This window comes from Bufo bufo, chromosome 2 (assembly GCF_905171765.1).
Source record: "Bufo bufo chromosome 2, aBufBuf1.1, whole genome shotgun sequence".
NCBI lineage: Eukaryota > Metazoa > Chordata > Amphibia > Anura > Bufonidae > Bufo > Bufo bufo.
Window position 1 is genome coordinate 371685024 of NC_053390.1, and position 26081 is coordinate 371711104.

At 42.4% G+C, this 26081-nt stretch overlaps 1 protein-coding gene and 1 pseudogene across 4 annotated transcripts in view; one reads left to right on the forward strand and one right to left on the reverse strand.

Annotated features, from left to right (window-relative positions):
• The window catches only part of NFIB (nuclear factor I B), a 246934-nt gene extending 225171 nt beyond the window's left edge, over nucleotides 1–21763 (reverse strand). For 2 of the 4 annotated variants that reach the window (XM_040417164.1, XM_040417165.1), the window contains exons 1-2: nucleotides 8704–9099; nucleotides 2032–2563 (exon numbers count right to left, since the gene is read on the reverse strand). In XM_040417164.1, coding sequence (XP_040273098.1) covers nucleotides 2032–2563; nucleotides 8704–8733 — 562 coding nt within the window. In that variant the 5' untranslated portion in view covers nucleotides 8734–9099. Of the gene's footprint in view, nucleotides 1–2031; nucleotides 2564–8703; nucleotides 9102–21368 lie in introns of those variants that run through there. The other 2 variants (XM_040417163.1, XM_040417162.1) reach the window with 2 other exon arrangements.
• LOC120992956 lies at nucleotides 1565–1715 on the forward strand (annotated as a pseudogene).
• Nucleotides 21764–26081: the final 4318 nt, after the last annotated feature.

Below are 26081 nucleotides of genomic sequence, written 5' to 3' on the forward strand. Positions count from 1 at the left end.
ATGAGCGCTCGCTTAGCTTTCTCTTATTGTGTTTGACAGATGAAGGTAAAATTGACTTTATATTCTACTTACAATTTATTCAATTTGGGAACCTGTCAGATCATTTTGTAGCAAGTAGCATATTCAAATATTTCTAGATTCCAGATATTAAACATGAAAGGTTAAAACCTGACGATTTAACCCTTTGTGACTTGATCTCCTGTCACACAACTCTGCGGTCCAATAATGGTTTCTCATCCTTTATCGCACATAGTAACTGGGAAATAGTACAGGATCATACACAGTAAAATGGCTATTAAGAGAATAGGACAATGTATGTGAGACACCTCCACTCATTTTTTAAACTTGAAACCCCAGTGTGGAGAAACCTTTATTACAAAAATATTCCAAAACAAACTCCTCTAACAAATGTACGTAATTAGATGGTGGAAGCCCAGAGTTGCAATTAATGGCATCTTCACTGTAAAATACAATGAAATAAAAAATAAGAAGAGATTTGGGAAATTGGTTTAAATGAACCATATTGAAATTCTACCACTGTGCTAAAATAGCTCCCGACGGTGATGTTAAAGCAAAGCAACTAAAGTTACACAGTTTTTTTGTCAGGCTGTCCTTTAATTAAATGTTTTTTTCTTGTTATTCCTATGTGCCACGTTTTTATCCTCTATCATATTCTCCACTCGGAGCAGATATCCCACCCGTATTATCTATCTAATGAGAGGCCTACTCAGAATGCCAGAGCTACAGGACAGATCTTTTTTTACTTACTATATTATATAGAACAGATTTTTTTTTACAAGGGAAACATTGAACTGCTACCTGCAGTTAAGGACAAGGAACAGTAAACCAAGTTTGTGAATCACCCAGGTTATCTGAGGACCCTTTCACCTCAATGCTTTGTGCTCATATTACAAGTAACAGAACCTAAAAGCAAAAATGGACAGTTATAAAAATATGGTACATTCAGCGCAATGACGAAATGATAAAATATTTTAGCTGTAAATATCTGACCGTATACACATTAGTCATTTGTCAAAAGCTTCAAAAGACTCATTACCACACTGATAGGAACATTCATTTAGGCGTGAAAAATCACTGTGGGGCATGTTATCAGAATACAGTATGTGCAAACCATTTAGGGTATGACGGTGTTGTGCCACGTGTCAGCAGTCCCCACATAGTACAATGGGACAAGAATCTGTACGTACAGAAATGTGACCTTTCTTGTCATCTATCACCCATATGCTTAGTATTTTGCTATTTTGACATCACTGTGTACTAAGCAGGAGGAGTGACAGGTTTTGTTTCATTGCTTCACAAGATGCAAGATTCTGGAAACCAATTGTAAAAAGTGCTCGGTGCAACACCTCATAAAGTGCAGGGAAATAGAGTATTTTCTAATCTACCAGCAACATTTTAAAATTTTAAAAAAATATATATATATATATATCATTGAAAAGAGTAACCTTCCTAGTGGACATCTGAGAAGTTATCATGTCCACAGTATGACACACAGAACTGCCCTGGATACAAATGGAGACTATCTGGCTCCAGTATGGCCTCCATATCATGCATCAAGTGTGGTATATGCTATCGGTTTTCTGGGACCATATATTAAATGGATTTCTAGAACAGGGAGATTAAAAAAGAGCTTGCTCTGTCCACTCCACACATTGACCTGACATTGCAGTAATTCCAGGACTGGTGCAAAAAATGTCCAAAGATCATGCGCACCAGTAAAGATGGTCATATCTACAACATACATGCACAGTCTTAGCTGTATACTCTGACTTCTCCTATGATTTAGAACCTAGTTCCATGTGTGATCTACATATATTTTATAGTATTTATAGAAATAAGTTGTAGTATTTCAAAAAATGTGTACTGTGTACACGCATCCGTACCGTGAACACCATTAAAACCTGTATGTGGAAGCACATAAGCAGAAATACACACTTTCATTACACAAATAAAGACTATGACCTTCGACAATGTCAAAAGGATCAAACAGTTGGGGAAGAAAGGGCTTACCTTGGTCCTGTACGTAGTACGCCAAAAACAAGTCAAGCTCCTTGACCGATACAGTTATATGGTGTGGCTGGACGCAAAGTGCTGGGTTGGTGCAGTGTGGCGATTTGACTAACCGTTCCCCGTCCGTACTTTCCAGGGGGATACCTTTGAAGAGGATGACCATGACCAGATCCAGACGCCAGACTTTGTCGGCCTGCCGCAGGCAATCAATCCTACGGATCTTGCCCTTCTGGTCTGGGTTTGATAGTACACAGCAGGGGTGCTTCTTCCCTGTCACGGTAAGCACAAAATCCTCCCGGTACTCCTGGCGGATATCTTTGCGCAGCTTGGCTAAAAGCCTGGACGCCCATTTCTGCTTGATTTCTGGCTTCTCACTCAACAACTCATCCTTGACTGCTCTCTCCTCATCCTTTGACATTCGTTTTTCGTGTTTTTTGAAGTATTTGCGCTTACGAGCTTGGAGATTGAACCATGTATAGGCAATTGCACGGACATGTGGAAGAAGAGCCTCAATGAATGGATGGAACTCATCCTGAAAAAAGAAAGCGATGAAAAATTAGATCACAGAATTGCAAAGGAATTATTATAGCATGAACCTTACACAAAATGTAGACATATATGAATGAGTTCATATAAAACAGATCCTTAGTAAACTACATGATGCTACTTGAAATAGGAACATTAATGGTGACCAAACAACACATTCAATCCAACATTTAAAGCTTTCATTTTGTACTATTGAGCTGACTTCAAGCAGTACCATTTTCTACGCCTGTATCTTTTTTTTCCCCAAGAAGAACACTATAGAGTTAAAAAAAAAATGGAGGCTAAATGTTCAGGAGGCAACAGTGGATGCCACAGTTCATTTCTCCTGTCGATGGCACAGGGAAACAAAGCAAAAAAAAAAGCTACAAGCTCTGTGCAGTACCACTCAGTTCCCGCTTTCAGAGCATGCTCTCAGCAAGAGACTGCTATTGGCATAGCGAGCATGCGCTATTAAAGTTGATCCATTTTCTGGGGAGACAGGCATTCCTGCACCGGAATCACACCATTCCAATGGCAAAGCCACCAAGGAATGGCTGTTCCGGCAGTACTTGCAGTTAACTAGCCATGTCTCAAGGTAGATTTTGTGCAAGCTTGCTTTTTAATTTTAATATTATAGCTATGTACTGCTACCATTTAAAACATTTTGACTACTTTTTACTGGGAAAACTACAGTCACCTACAGGTGAAAAAAACAAGACTGAACTAACAAAAGTGTTCTGTCAATGAGCACCTGAGGTAATTGGTAATTTAATAGCACTCCTCAGACCCTATGGGATAAAATTATAGTGATGTATTCATCGTAAGTAGCAAAGCGTACAGTGTGTGGGGAATACATTTACAAATACTATTTCAATTGAACACTTTACTGCGTGCAAAATGCTGTGCACTGAGACCACTTTAGGCGTCAGTAAAATAAGTAATAACGTGCAGAAAACGGTGCAAAGATTGTACTGGATGTGTAGCAGCTTACATACACACATCAAGGCACAGACAGAAAATAGTGATACTGAATATACACTTTTTATTTGTTCTCTTCCTTATATCTATAAATACTGTAGTAATATGTATACCGAAGGATTTCTGCCTCCCCCCACAACGGTGAATCAGTTTGAAACCTAGAACAAGTAGCAACTTGGCATGCAGCTGGCAATGACGGTGCCTCTGCATGCAGTGACATTATGAGGGCACCACTGGACAAGCAAGGAATTTGTGCAAGTCATGCATTTCATTTTTTTGACAAAACTCCTGCATTGTCATCCTGCTGAACTCACAGCGTGTTGTAAGCTCACTGCGATGACCAGGTCAACCAAAGTCAAAAGAGCTTCAAACTTTTCCATACAATCTAATCAGTTCAATTACACATATACTGTAAACCAACTAAAACGCATGCTCTGTGCTGCTGATACTATAGAACAGACGTCATATTCTAGCCGGTATATCTCAAACTAAAAGTATCTGCAACTGGTCTGGTCCAACTAAACTCATTTTAAAGGAGATATATTTTCATTTTACAAGTGAATAAATCATAATATCACAAAAAGATGGTCATTGAGAAATAGAATAGAGGTTTGATACAGTATGTCGCTTTTTGCTATTCTACATAGATATAGATATATATATTTTTATATATATATATATATATATATATATATATATCAAAATGGCATGACAACATAGCAGACGTCATAGAGGAAGCTCCCAACCTACTGATTCTTAAAGAACAGCTTTAATGATGTAATTATTATGTTTTATTTCTGACTAGGCCAGAGAAGGAGTTAAAATACAATCTGTTCTCTGTGTGGGAAGGCAACAGTTTAAGCAAGCAGCCTGCTGCCCACAGGAAGGCTGCCCTAGCTTCCAACTCAGTCTTTTCTGTCCTAGTTTTCTAGATTTTTATCCAAAATACCTAGCAAATTGCAGAAAAAGCTGTAAACTTCCAGCTGTTGTCAAATTGTACACACAACAAAAATAAAATGTGCAGATATATATATATGTATATATATATATATATAAAGTGTGTGTGTGTATATATGTATATGTATATATATATATATATATATATATATACTGTATTTATATATTCAGTAAAGCTGGACATTTTCTATGTAAGTGCATATAACAAAGCGCCACATTACAAATCAATTCCTCTCTTTCCTAACGTCAGTATCAAAGCTCTTAAACTACAGGTAATAAAAGTGAACACAGCATGAAAGTCAACACTTCTTAAGAATGATTGGAAAGATAATAAAGGCTAATAAGTATTGAAGATTTCTATGAGAACAATACATGGTTGCAGGAATAGACCAAAGGCCTGGACTTCATTACTGTCCTTTATTTAAGTAACCATGATTTATGTAATATTTCTCTATTTTACTTACTTATATAGTGCTGACATATTCTGCAGCGTTTTACAGACATTATCACAAGAAAATGTATAGACAAGTATAAATGTAAAGAATAACACATCGACATATATGAGGCAAAATTTTGGGTTCGAAGAAAATATATAGCCAGGTGTAGATATAAAGAATAACACGTCAACATATATGAGGCTATAATTTGGGCTCTAAGAAAGTATACAGCCAGGTATAGATGTAAAGTCTAATATGTTGACATATAAGAGGCTAAATTTTGGGCTCTAAGAAAGTATACAGCCAGGTGTAAATGTAAAAAATAACACGTCAACATACATGGGGCTAAGTTTTGGGCTCTAAGAAAGTATACAGCCAGGTGTAGAAGTAAAGAATAATACGTCAACATATATGAGGCTAAATTTTGGGTTCTAATAAAATATATAGACAAGTATAAATGTAAAAAATAACACGTCAACATATATGAGGCTAAATTTTGGTCTCTAAGAAAGTACATAGCCCGGTGTAGATGTAAAGAATAATACGTCAGCATACATGAGGCTAAATTTTGGTCTCTAAGAAAGTACATAGCCCGGTGTAGATGTAAAGAATAATACGTCAGCATACATGAGGCTAAATTTTGGGTTCTAATAAAATATATAGACAAGTATAGATGTAAAGAATAACACGTCAACATACATGAGGCTAAATTTTGGTCTCTAAGAAAGTACGTTGCCAGGTGTAGACTTAGAGCACAGGTGTAGACTCTGCACAGAAAGAAATACCATGGACATGCAGAGTTTAGCACTTAAATCCATGTATTTTTTCACCATACAGTGAACATCATTAACCAATTCTTTCTGCATCTGGATTGTTTTCAGAAGTAATGCTCGCCAAGAAAATGGACCTCATAAAACTAATTCTAAATGGAGAACTAAAATAAAACTTTACAGGGCCTTCTGCAAAATGTAAAAAGGCAACACATCGGCATCCCTAAGTCTCAAACAGTGTTCACATAAAGTAATTTACAACTATCTCTCTGTTTGGAACCTAAGAAAAAAAAACATCCATTTCCTCAGGTTCAGAGCTTTTTAAACAAAAATGTAAAGGTAACTTAGAGTTGCCATTCTCATTCATATATTGTATAAAACTGATAAAAGTATTATTTTTTTATTGTAAAGCAGGTACTTAATGTGAAAGACTAAGCAAATGATCATCAAGTGCTCTATAAAGTAATGCTGGAAACACTATGCTGAGGGCTGTCAGGCTCAGACTGATTATATTAATGTCATGCTGATATAACAGTCATTAGACCACACTTCTCTGATGTAGTGGTGTGGGTTGTCACATTTGTGAAATAAAATATATTTTTACAGATTAGGCTTCCAGCTTTTAAAAAAAATGGGCAGATACCTAATTGTGAAGAGCAGCAGGAGACTTTGGACAGGTACAAACATCTAAGGGTACGGCCACACGCTCAGGTTACCTGACGCCGTTTTAGAAGCCAAGACGTAGAGTGAATTCAGAAAAGAGGAGACGTCCTATCTGTCCTTTATGCGTTCTCTCATATATGATCCACTCCTGATTTTGGCTTCCAAAACTGTATCTGAGAATCTGACCATGTGTCCATATTCCTATACTACCCATTTCATACCAGGTGTAGTCTGAGGTATTCAGCTGCTAAAATAATGCATGGAAAAAATGACATAAAATTAACATACACAGTTATATTATTAATAAAACTGGAGCAAAAAAATGGAAAGTCATGGAGAAGGATACTATATATATATATATATATATATATATATATATATACACACACACACACATATATTTAGTTAGATTGCTAGACAGATAATTATTCACAAACGTTGACTTTAAATTATTTATATATTTTGGACATTTGTCATATCAAACTATAGCAGAATATCATAAAAATCAACTGCTATATGTACTTATGTCAGTAAGTCATAAATAGCATGTGAAATAAAAAAAAAAGGGAAAAAACAGCACATAAAAGCAGTTGTAAGTGCGCTCAGGAGTGGATGTCCCTGGATAAGCTTTAGATTATGACCCTACCCTAAACTCTTCCTTAAAATCCACCTAGTCACTGAAACCTACATGCCAAACAAAATATAAACAGTAAAAAAGTGTCAGCCAAAAAACTACAGGACGGCATCCAATCACTGGAACAAAAAAACCTTATCACTGTCTTCATCTTCATTCACAGTTTGTGAATCTGAACGCCTTGGCACATTTCACTCCTAGAATTTATTTGAAATTATAGAAATTGCTGAAAAATCAGGATGATTATGTTTTTAGATTTATATAGATTTTTTTTTTTTTTTAAAGCTGCTTTGGGCCTATGTTCTAAATTCTTACATTTCTAAAAAAAAAAAAATATATATATATATATATATTTCTCCAAAGCACATTTGTAGAGCACTATTTACATAAATTCTACTTAAAATACAAGTAATAAGTGCACTGAAAAGGGACAATAATAATAGCAGTACCAAATTATATTCTACTTTTTCGATTATACCATATACAGCTCATATTAAAAATGACATTGAATTGGACTAGATAGATAGATATTGGATGGATGGATAGATAGATCGATAATACAAAGACAGATAGATAAACAGATAGATATTGAATGGATGAATATGAGATAGATAGTTAGATAGATAGATAGATAGATAGATAGATAGATAGATAGATAGATAGATAGATAGATAGATAGATAGATAGATAAATATTAGATACAGAGGTAGGTCGATGGTAGATGATTGCTAGATAATAGATAGATATAGAATATAGATAGATAGATAGATAGATAGATAGATAGATAGATAGATAGATAGATAGATAGACAATAGATAAATATTAGACACAGAGATAGGTAGATGTATATGATTGATTGATAGATAGATAGATAGATAGATAGATAGATAGATAGATAGATAGATAATAGCTAAATATTAGACACAGAGGTAGGTAGATGGTATATGATTGAGAGATAATAGATAGATATTAGATACAGAGGTAGGTAGATGGTATATGATTGATAGATAATAGATAGATATTAGATACAGAGGTAGGTAGATGGTATATGATTGATAGATAATAGATAGATATTAGATACAGAGGTAGGTAGATGGTATATGATTGATAGATAATAGATAGATATTAGATACAGAGGTAGGTAGATGACAGACAGACATGAATGACTATTGCCATTTATACGAGGCTCTCCTTCCATACATGGTGCAGAGCCATGTGCGGGGACATCCACACCACTTGTCACCACATACGACAGGGCTTCCAAAACAGACAAGACTGGGTGCAAATAATGACAGGGCAGAGTGACAGGAAAGAATGGGCTAACGACTGAATGCTCCACTCCAGGCGCGATGTATAAAGGGTATTTCTCAGGGCACTGCAGACGCTGCCCATGCCAGCACATGGCACCACGGCGGCACGGAAAACTTTTCAGTCACTCCTCTCCCGTGCCTCCACACTTCCAGAGCGATTACCCCACAAAGTAAATGGACCATTCCCCCCCAGAACACAGGGAATACGGCGGACCCCTACCATGTGAAGGGCGAGAGGGGGTACGAGCTTGTACAAGTAAAACTTGACCATGTCCAAAGAGAAATGGAGGCAGTGTAATTACCCTCCCGTCAAAGCTGATACATGTCAATACATAGTGCCGGGACTTCCATATGGGAGTCGTCCCCGTGCACTGCCGAGAGAAGAGCATGCAGGGTACCTGAGTCAGGCAGATAGGAGAATACATCATGGCTTGGCGCGTGCGGGTCCCCAGAGCAGTATCCGCGGGGAAAGCCTTCACCTATCCATGGTCCACTGTCGCCGGCAGCAGAATGAGCGAGAATGTCCGCAGTCCCGCTACTGGCCGCCTGCCCTGGGCGCTGGCATAACGCGCTGTGCCCGCCGTCCCCGGGCAGACTATAGGATGTATGGATAATATCTCATGTCCTGCACACACTGGCTCGCTCCCCTCACTCCCTCTCTCTTCCGCTCGCTGCACCGGTTACACCCTCTGCACCGTTTCAGCTTTCCAAATCAGACTTAAGGATTTCGCATTTTTTATTATTATTATTATTTAATGACACAATCATCAAGGAGACACACTCCTCCCCCTGGTGCGCTGTGTGCCGCTCTCCTGTATGTACCTCCGCCCCTTCACATGCCCACAACTTGCAGGGTACCGGCGCCCTGTTGGGAGAGGAGGGGTTAACTCATAAAGGGGGGGGGGGGGGGGGGCTGCCCAGCTCCTCTTCCTCTCATTCCCCGTGTCGTCCTGCGCCGGGATATACATGCAGGTCTGTCAGACTTTACTGAACTTGTGGGGGAATGACACATTGGCAGGGCATAGCGAGTGGCACACTGCTGGCATGCACCTCAGCTATAGCTACACATGGCCCAGGCGTGAAGTGCATCACACAGTACAGCCTAGTTCTTTAATGGACCCTCGGTGAATACGTGTGCCAGGCACTGTTCACACAAGAAGACGACTTTCACAGTACACAGTGACTTGGACCGGCAGGAGGAGGCCGCCTTTTATACGCCCTGCGCCTCACCTCTTGCTTTCCCGCCCCTTTGTCCTCCCTCTCTGCGGTTATCTGGGGTGAGGGGAGCCGGGTGTGGCTGGAGCTGGCTTTCTTAACTCTTTGGGTACCTCATAAAAATGCAGGGGGAAACAGGTAGAACTGTAATAAACTTTCAGTTGTGTGCCGCCATGTACGCGCCGAGAGGTGACCCGGGGTAATCTGGGTACTTACCGCACTAACCACGGCTTAGTAACGTTTTCTCTGCTGCGGCTGTACAGCACAATGCAGCTCTCTGAAACCGCTCCACATGTGGCGTTTTATGGAGTACTTCGTGGAAAAATACTGATATTGAAAACCACACGTGCATTTTCTATAAATATTACTTTAAAAGAATAAAAAAAATCTCCTCAGCAAAACCACATAGCCATGTCTTCTCGTCAGCCATGCCCAACAGCCATGAGGTGTGGAAGGGTTAATAATGGCTGAGGTAAGTGACTTGGGACCTGCACTTCGAGGCTGACAGGGGAGCAGGAGAACATTCCTGTCACATCCCAGTCATTTGGAGTAGGTCCACCTCGTTAGGACTGAGCAGACTTTCCATCCTCAGTGCCCTCAGAGGCTCTTTACAAAGGGGGCACACATAATATTAGGTTAGTCTTCCTATAGAAAATAATGTGCAGATTTATCCTTTACAGAATGCCAAAAATGACAACATGGCGGACTATGTGAACATAGCACAGCGACTATGGGGCCGTCTGTAGGTGTCAAGTGAACAGTGCCGACACCTCGCGGAAATATTCCTATACTTAGGTCACAAAAAAGAACCCGGGCTACCTGGAGGGCAGGGGCGTACACAGGTCTCATGGGGCCTCACAGCAAAACTTAGTACGGCCCCCCCCTGCTCCAACTGGTTTCCCAATTTGCATGCGACAATCACTCCCAAGCACCGCAAAGCGCAACACCCCAGTCAAAATGATGTTTTTTTTATTAAGCAAAAGAACTTTACCCAAAGTAGAATAGGTGCTTCATAAATATGGGGCTTATTTTGGGCACCATATTTCTCAATGTATTAACACCAGCCACCACTAGGAGGAGCTAAATGCAAAGAGAACATTTCAGCTTCCATTTCAGTAAATGGCAACTAGAGCTCCCCCTAGTGGTGGCTGCAGGCAGCCAGCTTTATAATTGAAGAGAAGCAGAATTATCTGTGTATATCCAGGGAGTCGGTGTAGATCTCCGCTATAATCTATGGCAATTTCCTCTCGTCGAATATAATAAATCTGATGGGGTACCTAGTGTGGCCCCACACCACTCACTACTTTGAAAAGTGGTAAGCAGTGCCTAAGACCACCAAAAAGTTGCAGCCAGTGCCACACTTTGCGACTTTTTGACGCCAATTTTCTGGCGCAGAGGGGATGATACATTTCCCCCTATGTGTTTACACACTCATATGTCTTTTGGATATGACCAGCCAGCCCTTAATACCCCTATAGTGCTCCTTTCACAAGGTGAATGCTGTTGCAAGAACCGATAGAGGATGGCTGAGAGGGACCAGAACTTACAGGTCCAATGTAGGTTCTGGTTCTCTGTGGGTGCACTTGCAGGCAATCGGACCTGATAACTGAATAGGCCATTTAGGCTTATTGCACAAAACGTGTGCACTCCATGGCCATATTGCGGATCCGCAATACACGGGCACCGTTCCGCGTGCATTCCGCATTCCCTTAAATGGGTCCAAGGATGCGGAATGGTACGGAACAGAACCCTACGGAAGCACTACGGAGAACATGCCCTATCTTTTTGCAGAACGGCCGGATGGCGGACCCATTAAAGTGAATGGGTCCACGATCCGCTGCGGCTGCCCCACGGTGGGTGTTCGTGCATTGGGGCCCGCGTTTGTGTGCAAGACGCCTTAGGGAGTAGTGTAGGACCCAGGCTGAGGAGGACCAACACAGTTAACGAGGGACATTTTCAAGACTGGGGTTCCCATATGCCAGATTTGATCCCCTGTGCACCAGAGTGTGAACCGCCTAATTTACTAAGGGGCAGATGCCTCTTACTAAAATAGGGGCATCTCTGCCTCTCTGTGCGCCAGAAACTCAAATCTATGCCACATAGGGACTGGCATAGATCGAGCTGTAACTTCTGCCAGTTTCTGTAATAAGTTATAGTAAATTCGTCTGGCGGCAGGAAATGACACTTTTTTTTAACCCCATAGGATAGCATGGGGGAAACCTTTATGTGGTGGAATTTCTGGCGGATTTTTCCACCATGTGTGAAGGCACCCTTATAGATGAATGGAATTTTGGAAAGCTTCAGGATTTTCTAATTTTTGGCAATAAAACACTTTTTATTTCCACCTTGGACAGCTGCATAAATAGCAATTCCATAGTGTAATGTAAATGCCAGAAATGATCTCATTAGCAATTGGAACATAATAATAAAAAGCGAGGGACAAACAAAGGGACCAACATTACATTAAAGGGGTTGTGCACGTTTGGGGGGCTATGGGCAAACCCCCCTCCTGGGTACACCAAAAAAAGGGAAGCATACTTACCTGCTTTCTGACACTGGCACCCAGCTCCTTCCCTCTCCACCCTCCACTGCTCTGCTTGGGTGTCTGAATGTAAACTTCCGGTCTGACGCCACTGCAGCCAATCGATAGGCGCAGCTGGGACCTGCTCCCCTTGCGTCATATGACCATTTGATATGACGTAAGAGGAACAGGTCACCTCTGTAGCCAGTGGTTGGCTGCAGTGGCGTCAGACCGGAAGTTTACATTCAGCGACCTGAGCGGAGCAGCATAAATTGAAGGGTGCAGGCGCCAATGTCGGAAAGCAGGTAAGTATGCTTCCCTTCACAGGTCTTACACAGGAGAGGGGGATTTCCCAACCTTCCCCAAACGTACACCACTGCTATTTCAGCATTTCCCTAACTTGATCATAATTACATTTTCTGCATGCACGCCCTTTGCTATGGCACACATTTTTTAATTGAGTACTGGCTCTAGAAACATGGGACCATATAGTCCCCTGGTCTACATGGGTCGAGATTGCGCCTGTAATGTACTGCCAGGAACTGTAGCGTAGCCATGCTGTAAATATCTAAGAGCCAGTGAATGGGAATGCTAGTTAGGGTGAGTGAATACACTGACATTTCCCTTCACACTACAGTGTTCCAGCTGGTGTGAACTGAACAGGGACTGGGGACTGACAGCCAAAAAGCCAAGTCTAAATAAAGCATGTGCATGTTTAGAGCCACTGCCTGGGTTCTCTATTCCCCCTCTTGATTAGTGTGTGATTGTAACTCAGAAGAAATCAGAATCAGTCAGGAAAAGGTAAGTCATGTCAAGTCGACCGTGAAACAGTGACTTTTAACCTCAGCGCTGTCCTCATTAAGGAGCGTTCAAACTAGGCCCAGTGGATTAAGTAGAGCGGGGTGGGACCGAGAACAAAATCAGCCAGCTGCTGTAATTCTCTTGTGCCTTTCAAACACAGTTTATATAGGGACAAGGCAGCTTGGAGTGTTCTGCATTCCTCCATTAACCCAGTCACTGCACTCCTCTTTGCACTGGAAATACTGTATAACGGCATTGCAAAGTTCAGTGTACAAATGCTTGTATCGCTAGGGACGATTATAGTATGATAGGTAATAGTTTGCTCAGTGCAAACCAGAATTAGTTTGGCACTAACAAATATATAGCAACCTAGGCAAGTGAGGAACAAAAAGGAGGGTATAAAGACTGCAGCCTAACTAAAAACCTAGGAATCGGTATCTGATGACTATATGTTGAAGGAGTTGTCCTCTACTTTAAATGTGATGGCCTAGCCTCAGGAAAGGTTATCACTGCAGTCGCTCAGTCCAGTGGACATGGCTGGTTACTGCCTCACTGCTCTATTCACTTCAGTGGGACTAGTTCTGCAGTAACCAGCTCCATCCACTACACTATGGACAGAGCTGTGTAGTTCTGGCGCCAAAGCTACTACAGAACAGCTGAAAACCCAGCCAATCAGATAGCGGTGGTCAATGCTAAGGAGTCAAACGGAATGGACAACCCCTTTAAGTAAAAACAGACTGTGACACACAAAATTTAGTTGCTGCTAATCAGAGCTGTCTCGTTCCCATGAAATTCAAAATGATATGAAACCTCATCGATTCTCCTCGAGGTTTACAATTAGGTTACTTCTTCTATAGCATGAAGCCCTCAACGCTTTCAAAGAGTATTCCCGCTAAAAGGAATAAGTGATCTTGTGGTTCATGATACCCTTCCTTGCAGATGATCACTCTCAATTGCTCACGAATACTGATGCTGGCTCTACATACTAGAAAAAGGTTGGCCAAATTTGCTGATTTCACCAGGACCAACCAACCATCTTCTCTGACTCTCCCCTGATGGAAGACTTTGGGGAGCTAGGGATCGGTGAGTTGAATTTCAACTCTCCTTAGAGTTATTGCCTCTCTTCCCTCCACCACAGCCAGCACACCCACTCTCAGTGACCACCAGCGCACCCCGTGGCAGCAGTGGCTATGACGGGATAGCTGAAGACACACTAGAGCCCAGGAATGGGTAAGCAGGACCTGCGATTAATGAATACATATTCCATATGCACTCAGGTGATTAGGAGTGCCTAAATGTAGTGTGGAAGCCTGCAATGTCTGATAATGTACCGTCAGAGTGTTATTGATCCATTTTAATGTATTGCTGATTGATTCAATGTAAGCCCGAGGTAGCTAAGCAGTTAATACAAGCGAGTGCAGGACTGCTTGAAAAAAATCAGCTAAGCATTTAGTGACTGAGCTGAAACCCAGCTCTCATATCTGAGAGGGGGTGGGGAGGGGAAAGTACAGTTGAATCCAAGAGAGTAACTCTGACTTTGGAGGTAGGGCTTGTCTCTATGCCAAAAATAAAAACAGAGGGAAAGAGAGGCGAGCAGGAGGGAGGGGGGCTAGTGCAGCGTTGGAGTAGCTACAGACTTTCAATTTTTTTGTCAGCTTCTCTTTATTCCCCATTGATATTGCATTTCATCACACACATTGCTTAACTCATAGCTGCTGTGCATTGCCAAACCCCTAACCTAAAAACACACACCTGTACTGTAGACCCCTACCATACTATTGTATCCAAATACAACACACAGGAAGTATACAAGATAACAAAACGTAGCGACCCCAGGAAACTACGATATACTACATTAGCAAATCACAGCCCTGAGTACATTAATGGGAGCGGTCGTAATAATAATAAACACTTATATTAATGTAATTAGAGGCCTAAGGTACTCGGACCGCTTCAGGTTGCTAACTGGCAGCGGCACATTTCTAGGATGGACCCACATTTATCCCTCCAGTATGGGGCATAAATTAATTCCATGGCTGTGTGATTTACTATATCTTCTGAACAATGAAACTACGCAGATCATAAACACGTTGCCTTCTCCGAATACGACTTCGGACATGAATGTTCATATCACCGATTCCTTGGCTTTTATGTGAATGAATGGGTCACTGAAATGTGATTGCTCGCCGACTAGTTCAGATCCATGACAATGTCACACTGCCCCGTGCCTAATAGTAGTGCTGTGCAGAAAGCTTCGACGCACCTTACATGCTGCTCTATGTCAAGGAGAAACCCAAGCTAAGCAGGAGCATCCATTCATTCACTATGATGAAGGCCTTGCTGACAGAGTAGGGTTAAGGTAAAAGCCACTCTACAAAAGGACAAAGAATGGGCTCCATTTAACTGGTACAAAATGATGCCTCACCAGTTTCGCATACGACAAGCTGTACAGACGGCTTAACAATCACTCCCATCACATTACAGCACAAAGGCAAAAGACGATCTTTGAGCAACATTTTGACATTCTCAGTGAAATTCATCAAGCACATTATTCAGTCATTTCCTACAGCGGTGTCATGAAGATTAGTTATTTTATAGGTCACGGAGAGGCGTCTCCCACAACCTGCAATTACTTATTAATACCAACCTCAACTACTTTCACTAAGTAAATAGTTGTTGGCTGCGCACATTGCAAGCAATGCAGAAACGGATACATATTTCACTCCACCAAGAGGCTGTGCTTGAATGAATCATTCAGAGCGAAGCAGCATGCAGTAGCATCTCACCAGATAAATATCAGGGTTTCCCGTGGTGTCATTCACATCACACAATAGTAAAGACGGCCACGTATACTGAACATGAAAGGGGTGACATTGATTCAGAAGGGAACATCCATAACGATTCACACAGACAGCTCATTCCTGTCCCATCGATGCTTCGGCCTCCTGCATAATAAGCACTTACCTTGATTAAAACATTTAGTTATCTATCTGCACAAAAACCTCTCATATTAAGCACGACCTAGCGTGACATTTCTTCAACCGGGACAGGAGAGTCTGCTGAGGGTTCCTAAGACATGGGTGGGTGGCCCATTTCTATCATTCCCATGCAGAATTCTTGATGTAAAGATACAAAGATAAGAGATGAGGCCACTTGCAGTATTGCATACACCTTGCATTGCTTGCAACTTATTTACTGTTCTTTAGGGTATAGTCACACAGGTAGGTTTCTGCGTGCAGTTTTGGAAGCCAAAATCAGGAGTGGATGATAAAAGAGGAGACAATATTAAGGACAGATATGACTTCTCTGTTATTGGCTTACAAAACTCCATGACGAAAACCTTGTCCTTACGGCTCCTGCACACGAGCGTAATGGCTCAGTGCCTGTATACAATATACAGGTACTGGCCGTGGTGCGGATGACTTGAATGGGTCTGCAATCTGCAAGATACGACCGAAGATAGGACTTCACTTATCTATGCGGAGCAGAGGCACGGATTGGAAGCCCATGTTCTATCTTTGGCCATAACTTGCAGATCGCAGACCCATTAAGGTCAATAAGTCCGTGTCCGCAAACGGAGTGCACGCGGCCAGTGCATTAGTGTTCCACAGCACAGGCACTGCGCCATTATTATGTATGCATGAGCCCTTAGGCTAGCGCTACATGGCGATCTTGGCGGCAACACCCATCATGCAACCACACTTTCACTATGATATATCGCAGCATAGTGAAAATCACTCTTTGCAGTTACAGCAACAATACACTCGCACGAAATCCAGCAGGGTTGGACTTCTTGTGAGTATTGTTTCAACGTATCTCCGTTTATTTTCACTATGCTGCGATGAATAGCTTGTCTCTATATTGGGCTTCTAGTTTTTTAGGTTAAAGGCCCAAAGCCTAAGTTTGCACTAGTCATAAATTCTCTTGACGATATCTTTTGCCCGTTCTCTGCCCTTGTTTAGACTTTTCATAGAAACACATCAAATATGCACACGACGGCCACTATTCTATCCTGATCCTGTTAGCATGGATTTGATGGTCATAGACTTGCACAGATAGCTTATACAGAAAACAATGACACTCATTTCTTCCCCAACATACTGTAATGAACTTGCTCCGTCAATACATAAAACAATGCCGTGCTCAGGGACAGGCTTGTGTACCGGCAGATAATAGGCACTAGGTTATAATGTAACTGTCAGCACTGAGCACTCTGGCCATTTAGAAATGTGAAGCTCTGTACATTCCCTTCGGTTGGGCCTGTCCCGCAGATGAATGGGGTAATTGACTGAACCAGGGAATAAGTGGGAGGATTTCTGAAACCACAGGATATTCACAACAAGCACTCTGCACTGGAACACAAACCATACTCATTTTTTACCTTGTCCTCAATGTTGATGCCACTAATCTATAAAAAGAGCCTTCATTTATATTGGGCTTGAGTCCTAGACTGTTTTCTTTTTTTTCTTTTAAGAACATCTGCTTTGCAATATTTTTTTTCTATGTGACTATGGATTGTGTGGGAGTTTTTCTGGATAAAAACGCAGCACATATTTAGAATATTACAGATACAAGCTTGACTCTACTTCTTTGACCCCAGACTGTTAAATCAGCAAAGCTCCCAGGGTAAGGCCTAATGCAAACAAGTTCCAAATTGAACGGAGCACCCCTAGAGATGCATGGGGCCCTATTGTTCCTGCGTACGATTACAATTTCACGTGTAGCCATACAATATTGTTTTCTGTTGGATTACCTACTGTAAGTTAGAAATGTATAGCATCTAGGAGAGAATTCTACATAGGCCTACAACTCCATAATACAGAACCATAGATTTACTAAAACTTACACTACACAGTCTAAAAATGTGCCAAATCTATCACAGTGGCTGATGTTAAGGGATCTGCACTGGTATGTGGCAGAAAACACAGATTTATACAAAGTTGCAGATTTTTTTGGTGTGAATTATGGTACAAATTTTATTGCAGATTTCCCATATGAGTATCTCTCCAGTCATTGCAATAGGAAATTGATTCTGCAATGGAAAACTGCGCACATTTTTTTGTTTTCCATGGCAGAATCAATTTCCCATTGAACTAAATGGAGAGACTTTCATACAGAAAATCCACAACACATTATTTACGCTGCAGAATGTAACACAGGGATAGACAATCTTCAGCCATAGGATAACAATGGGGAAGTCTTGAAGTTGTGGATTTTCTCTCTGATTTTTCTGCCACATGTGAGTGCACCCATAGGGTGGCCGCACACAGTGCAGATTTATGTACAGAAAAATCTGCATGAAATCTGCACCAAAGCCACACAAAAACGTACTATTTATCACATTTTTGGTCATTTTTTTTGTGCGGATTTTCCTCAAGTCTCCCCCTTCTATTAGAAAGAGTTAAATCTGTACAAGGAAAAACGCAACAACAATTGACATGCTGCAGATTTTAAAACCTGCAAAGCAGGTCAATCTCATACACTTTGCTGGTACTCTATTAGGCCACATGCACACGACCGTTGTGTATTTTGCGGTCCGCAAATTGCAGATCCGCAAAAAAAGGATGGCGTCCATGTGCATTCCGCAATTTGCGGAACGGCACAGACAGCCATTAATATAACCGCCTATTCTTATCCGCAAAACGGACAAGAATAGGACAGGTTAGATTTTTTTTTTACGGACCACGGAACGGTGCAACAAAACAAAACATCTATCACGGCCCCATTGAAGTGAATGGGTCCGCATTCAAGCCGCAAAAACTGTGGCTCGGATGCGGACCAAAACAACGTTTATGTGCATGAGGCCTTACTCTCACAAGAAATCCGCATGCAGGCACTTGGTGCTATTTTAGTGCATCTGAAGCGACACTGTCCACTATGAAGCTAGGCCACTTTCCCTTCCCTTGTTGACTAATGCAAAAAAAGTGTCTTTGACCCTTAATAAATGCTGCACATGGCCTCTGAACAAGAAGTCTGGCTTACTTTGAGCTAGAATTCCAGAACCCTTGCAACAGTACATTTATCCCGATGTGCACTGCGTGGGCAGTTCTGCCATGAGCCTAAAGCCTCGGGATAAAAGTGAGTTGGCTGAGTAATTCCACTATATATTCTATATAATGCAATCTTTCTTCTAACCTACTATAACTCTATTGTCCTGATGTCTAGTTTATGCTATAAACCACCGTTTGTTTTCTTCCTGCTACGTTTGCTGATAAAACAGACACCTGTAGCATCTAAGGACTCGTTCACATTGGTGCCATTGGTTTCTATTGTTCTGCTCTATTATTGGATGAAAATAATGGAAGTGCTGGGTCATAACCGAGACAACCCCACTGACTCTATCGAGGCCCATCTGTTCTTGAGTCCGGACTAAATATTCCTGGCGGAACCCGTGATGCAGATGTGAACAATGTGCACCCTGTCTATATACTGGATGTGACCCCGCAGACACAACTACTGGTCCAGAAATATAATGGATGGTTCTATAGGGTCACAGATCATTCCTTCAATCATCAGTTTCCTGCACAATGTGAACATATTGCACATAGCTATATGTGTAAAAATGTGTGCCCTCACAAAAGTGCCTGCTTTTTCGAGAAGTGCAGATCACCATGGGCAGTTAGAGTAATAAATCTTGTATATTTTGGCGCCTTTTCCTTGCCTGCTACTGTAGTTAAAAAGTGCAGGTCTGGTCTGTCCTGTCTCAAGTTCAATGGCAGCCTCCTCTACAAGCAGTAGGAGAGGGGGAGGGGGACAGGCATGTTCAGTGCACTAATAATAATTCACATCACGCCACTTCAGCTCCTTGTGTCAAAGTGAAGAGATGGTCCACCCCCTCCAACCTGAGAGATGCAACTACTCACAACTCCCGACTAGGTCAAACCTAGTGGCACAGGGACACTGTTTATGGGATTACTGTCATCCTGTGCGAGGAGACAAAGCCCACATTGTCCACACAATCAGTTCACATGTAAGGAGCCTTCTATCTCTATATACCCTGAGCATTCAGTAATGTTTTATGTTACCAGTGCTTTTCCACAGACTTGGTAACTGTACACATTCTGGCTACGTTATGCCACGACATACAGAATCATTTCAGAGCTGGCCACAGACATGAGAAATAAGAGGTACGGCGGATCTGTCATCCAAGTGTTTGATGGCATTACAAACCATGCATAAAGATCACCAGAGACACTCCTCTTCTAATGTTCTACTCTAAACTTTGGGTTATGACTTCTTCTGGTCATTTTCACAAAACAGTGACACCCCCAACCACCCATCTTGTCAGTGATGTCACGTCTACACCAGCACAACATCTTCTGCATGTTTCCGCACACTTCTAAAGTGAGCTTTGGAAATATCTACCCCAGGGTAGACACGATGCATACAATTCATCTATGGATTTGTTGTGTTTTCATCTTTCATTCCAAAAAGGAATGCATACTGCATACCCCCACCGCCTTATCCATGAATATTTTCAAATCAAAAATTGCTTCCATCATATACGAAATGCAATACAGTAAGTCATCAAACACTAAGTCTCCTTCCTCTCGAGTCACACAGAAACCATGTACGCATATATCAAGTATTTAGACACCAGTTAGGCTATGGCCACCCGCTCAGGTTTCTGCATGGAGTTTGGGAAGGCAAAACCAGGAGTGAACTCAAAAAAGAGCAGAAGTCGTATCTGTCCTGTACACTTTCTCTCCTTTTATGATCTACTCCTGATTTTGGCTTTCAAAAATCCATTCGGAAACCTGACTGTGTGGCCTGTTCCCTTAGAAGAACATATGAGTCAACAGATTCCATACCTGCAGCACAGTAACCTACAATGCTGCCACGTTAATAAGGATGTGCAGGCCAGCTAACATTGGAGCACCTAAGTACATACTGCACATTTGGATCATGATAAAAGCATAAAAGTGAGCAAATCAGCAAAAAACAAAGCAGAGTCATCATCTAACACTGGCATACAAGGCATTATCAGAACACTAGGGGAAAAGTGTGCCTTCTAGCAAGGTGGTACCAGGTTGGGAATGGAATGGTTAATCTCCAACCATAGGTGATCATCCATGCTATGTATTTATGGCAGGTATTGCCCAGAGATAAGCCCCACCTTCACACTCTCAGCAAGGGAACTCCAAGAGTAAGCAGTGACATCAAAGCCATCTACATGCAGGGGTTACACAAGGCTATAGCATACAGCTGGCAGAGCATGGCGTGGAGAAGCTGCTCTATAACAATAATAATAAGAAGAAGAATAGCAATAACCATAATAAGACAGAAAGTAGATGTGGAAAGCCAAAGGTTTCTGCAGAGCACAGCCAGGTTCCATGGGTCCTCTGCCAGAATGAGGTGGGAAGTCTTGCGGCAGGAAGTGTGCCAAGTCCAGCACTCTTGGACACTGATTGCTGGCACAGACGTGTGACCCACATCCACACGCTGCCAAAAAAGACAAACTCATCCCACAAGAAGTCCTGTCACTGGCAGCCACACACCTACACCAACCTACTAGAGGGCACATACCATGGCACTGTACTGCATTAACTTATAGGGATCCAGCACAGGCGCGGTGGCTTCACATGTCTTAGGTGGCAGGGCTTTATTACGGGAGCGGACTCCCAGTCTTATGGGGGCTGCTATGTGTTCTGTTTGTTCACAGGATGCTTTTTGTATGGGAATACGTGGGAGAAATGAGGAGCAGAGGCGGAAGATGAGAAGGTGTGGGCGCAGGGCAGGGTGATGGAGTGCTGCGCCTAGAGCTGTACTTGCAGTGCTGCACTCCTGGAGGGTGGCTTGAACGCGGTCCAGGAGAGGCTGATCCCGTTTTTTTGGAGCTGGGCTGGTCTGTGAATGCTGTTGGCAGGGTTTTCCTCTCTTTCCCCTGTGTGTCTCCCTGGCCCCCCTGTCAGTCTGGCTCTGCTCTGCACATCAGGCAGCTCATAGCACACTCGGCTCTGCACTTGGACGAGTTCCACTTCTCTCTGATTGGACAGGAAGGCGGCGGCTCCCCGGTCACCCTTCCCACCTTCTCCTCTCCTCCCTGTTCTGCCAGCTCCCCCCTTCTTCACTCCAGCTGTCACTGCCCTCCCACCTTCTCCCAGAACTTCCCCTCCATCCTCCCCACTTCACTCGCCTTCTGCAGTCCCTCCCCTGGAAATATTGCATTCCTCTTCTCCTCTCAAATCATTTCCTTTCTTTCTTTCTTTCTTTCTTTCTTTCTTTCTTTCTTTCTTTCTGCCCTATTCTTTCTTTCTATCTTTCTTTCTGCCTTATTCTTTTTTTCTTTCTTTCTTTCATTCTTTTCTTTCTTTCTTTCTGTCTCTTTCTTTCTCCCTGCCTTATTCTTTCATTCTTTCTTTCCTCTTTTTCTTTCTATCTTTTTCTTTCATTCTTTCTTTCCTCTTTTTCTTTCTTTCTTTTTTTCCTTCTTTCTTTCCTCTTTTTGTTTGTTTCTTTCCTCTTTTTCTTTCTTTCTTTCTTTCCTCTTTTTCTTTCTTTCTTTCTTTCTTTCATTCTTTCTTTCCTCTTTTTCTTTCTTTCTTTCTCCTATATAGCTCCAATATTGTCTGCATTCATGTACAGAGAACATAATTACTCACATCACTCCCTGTCAATAATAGGGATCACCATCTAGTTTCCCAGTACCCGGGCAAGATTTATCAAAACTGGTGTAAAGGGAAACTGGCTTACTTGCCCATAGCAACCAACCAAATTCCACCTTTCATTTTTCAGAGCTCCTTTGGAAAATGAAAGGTGGAATCTAATTGGTTTCTAGGGGCAACTAAACCAGTTTTGATATATCTACCCCAAATCTTTAAATCACAGGATGCTTTTCTGTGCTTGTGGGTAAAGGAGCACACAGCTGAAGAAACTGGAAAACGTGCTAGTTTATTTCCCAGAGAAAATCGTTTCCATCTTTACAAATATTGTTGGTTTCTCCGCATGTGATTTCTAAGGGGATAGCTATGTAAACAGCACAATCATGTAGCCTTTACCACTACTAAATGGGGTGGAATGTAAAGCATGTCAGATAAATGTTCTGATTGATGGAAGTCATTTCCATCAGTTGGGACCAAGTGTTTTAGTGCCATTAAGATTATGGTTAGTGGTGGTTATTATTTCTTGGTTCATTATAAGATTACGGTCACACGGCGGTCTGGGCCATGACACCCATCGTGCGACCAAAGATCCCTGAGTAGCAGTGGGCTCATTGATCACAGTGGAGTCACAGCACGACTCACAAGTTGCCGTGATGGGGACACCAAAATCACACAGTCTTGGGGTTTATGCGATTCTGGGGTGGTGGTCCTGTTAACCCCATTTACTTCAGTGACTGCACTGCTACACACCAATCTTTGGTTGACCGACGGGGCAGCAGCCAAGATCACCATGTAGCCCCAGCCTAAATGTTATCTCTATAGCCAGCTTTCAGAAGGTATTTAACCTAGACACATGTTTGGACTGTGGGATTTCAACCCTTCAATGCTACAAGCTATCTATATACAGCAACAAATATGATGTTACATTGATAAATAAGGGATGTATTTGAAAACAGATAACATCCATGTGTTCAAATAGGATTTTTTAAGATCCTGGGTGGTTGCATGTTTCTTCTTCGTAACAATATATGCCTTCCTGTGTAATGTAATCCATCCCTGCCTCTGGCTTAACTTTCCCTTACTGCACCCCTGTCCAATTCTAATTCCCCAAACTTGGGAAGCTCAGCTCTTGGCTTCCTCCTTGTGGCTATGAAAAATAGGAAGAGGAGGGGGGGTTTGTAGGGACATAGTTATAGTCTGCCTGGGAAAAGGAGGGGGAGGCAAAGAAGCTGTTCTCCATATTTATGAGCAGACAGCCAATAGACAAGAGAAGTGTACAGCAAGAAGTCTAGTCTGCTGAGAGACCCAGACAGGTCAAAGGACCCTGAAATCAGCACATGATGCCAATTGAATCAATCCTTTTTTCTAGCAGAATGTGTCTGGCACGGCCGTGTCTGTAGCGCTAAGAGGGGAACTCTGTTTTAAGCTTTCACTAAGGCCCCGAAGATAGCTGTTCTTGCACCCAATTACACATTCAATGCTGAACGATGATACACTTATTGAGTCAATCCAAGTTAGTGGTCAGCTCTTTTGTACTTCTGTATACTTTAATAAGGATAATAATCATCATAATAAGATTAACCACTATTTTGCAATCAATAAAACAGTAAACATAGAAGCAGGGAATTAAAAGGTTAATCTAGATATTGCTAGATATGACCCAGTCACCCAGCCAGGATCTATAGCAACAGATGCAAGCACTGTAGTAAAATACAAGGAGTGCTGTAATTGAAGTGGTCCTCTAGGACTACTCTATAAAAGCAGTATATATATATATATATATACACTGCTCAAAAAAATAAAGGGAACACTTAAACAACACAATGTAACTCCAAGTCAATCCCACTTCTGTCAAATCAAACTGTCCACTTAGGAAGCAACACTGAGTGACAATCAATTTCACATGCTGTTGTGCAAATGGGATAGACAACAGGTGAAAATTATAGGCAATTAGCAAGACACCCCCAATAAAGGAGTGGTTCTGCAGGTGGTGACCCCAGACCCCTTCTCAGTTCCTATGCTTCCTGGCTGATGTTTTGGTCACTTTTGAATGCTGGCGGTGCTTTCACTCTAGTGGTAGCATGAGACGGAGTCTACAACCCACACAAGTGGTTCAGGTAGTGCAGCTTATCCAGGATGGCACATCAATGCGAGTTGTGGCAAGAAGGTTTGCTGTGTCTGTCAGCGTAGTGTCCAGAGCATGGAGGCGCTACCAGGAGACAGGCCAGTACATCAGGAGACGTGGAGGAGGCCGTAGGAGGGCAACAACCCAGCAGCAGGACCGCTACCTCCGCCTTTGTGCAAGGAGGAACAGGAGGAGCACTGCCAGAGCCCTGCAAAATGACCTCCAGCAGGCCACAAATGTGCATGTGTCTGCTCAAACGGTCAGAAACAGACTCCATGAGGGTGATATGAGGGCTCGACGTCCACAGGTGGGGGTTGTGCTTACAGCCCAACACCGTGCAGGACGTTTGGCATTTGCCAGAGAACACCAAGATTGGCAAATTCGCCACTGGCGCCCTGTGCTCTTCACAGATGAAAGCAGGTTCACACTGAGCACATGTGACAGACGTGACAGAGTCTGGAGATGCCGTGGAGAATGTTCTGCTGCCTGCAACATCCTCCTGCATGACCGGTTTGGCATTGGGTCAGTAATGGTGTGGGGTGGCATTTCTTTGGAGGGCCGCACAGCCCTCCATGTGCTCGCAAGAGGTAGCCTGACTGCCATTAGGTACCGAGATGAGATCCTCAGACCCCTTGTGAGACCATATGCTGGTGCGGTTGGCCCTGGGTTCCTCCTAATGCAAGACAATGCTAAACCTCATGTGGCTGGAGTGTGTCAGCAGTTCCTGCAACACGAAGGCATTGATGCTATGGACTGGCCCGCCCGTTCCCCAGACCTGAATCCAATTGAGCACATCTGGGACATCATGTCTTGCTCTATTCACCAACGTCACGTTGCACCACAGACTGTCCAGGAGTTGGCAGATGCTTTAGTCCAGGTCTGGGAGGAGATCCCTCAGGAGACCGTCCGCCACCTCATCAGGAGCATGCACAGGCGTTGTAGGGAGGTCATACAGGCACGTGGAGGCCACACACACTCCTGAGCCTCATTTTGACTTGTTTTAAGGACATTACATCAAAGTTGGATCAGCCTGTAGTGTGTTTTTCCACTTTAATTTTGAGTGTGACTCCAAATCCAGACCTCCATGGGTTGAAAAATTTGATTTCCATTTTCTAATTTTTGTGTGATTTTGTTGTCAGCACATTCAACTATGTAAAGAACAAAGTATTTCAGAAGAATATTTAATTAACTCAGATCTAGGATGTGTTATTTTTGTGTTCCCTTTATTTTTTTGAGCATTTTTTGCGGTGTTAAATGGCTTCTGTGCTCCTCTGCTGGTCCTTTTCGTCGGTTGGTCCCAGCAGAGGAGCACACATCACAGTGAGTAGGCACCAAACACCACACTTAGCCCCAGATCACCCCCCATCACCCCAATTAACCCCTTGATCGCCCCTGTCAATCACCTAGTGAAAGGGAAAAAAGTGATCAGTGTAAATTGTCACTTTTTCTTCCCACTGGTATTGACTGATAGTTTTAGGATAGTTTTAGGCCCCTTGGTTAGGTAGTTACCGA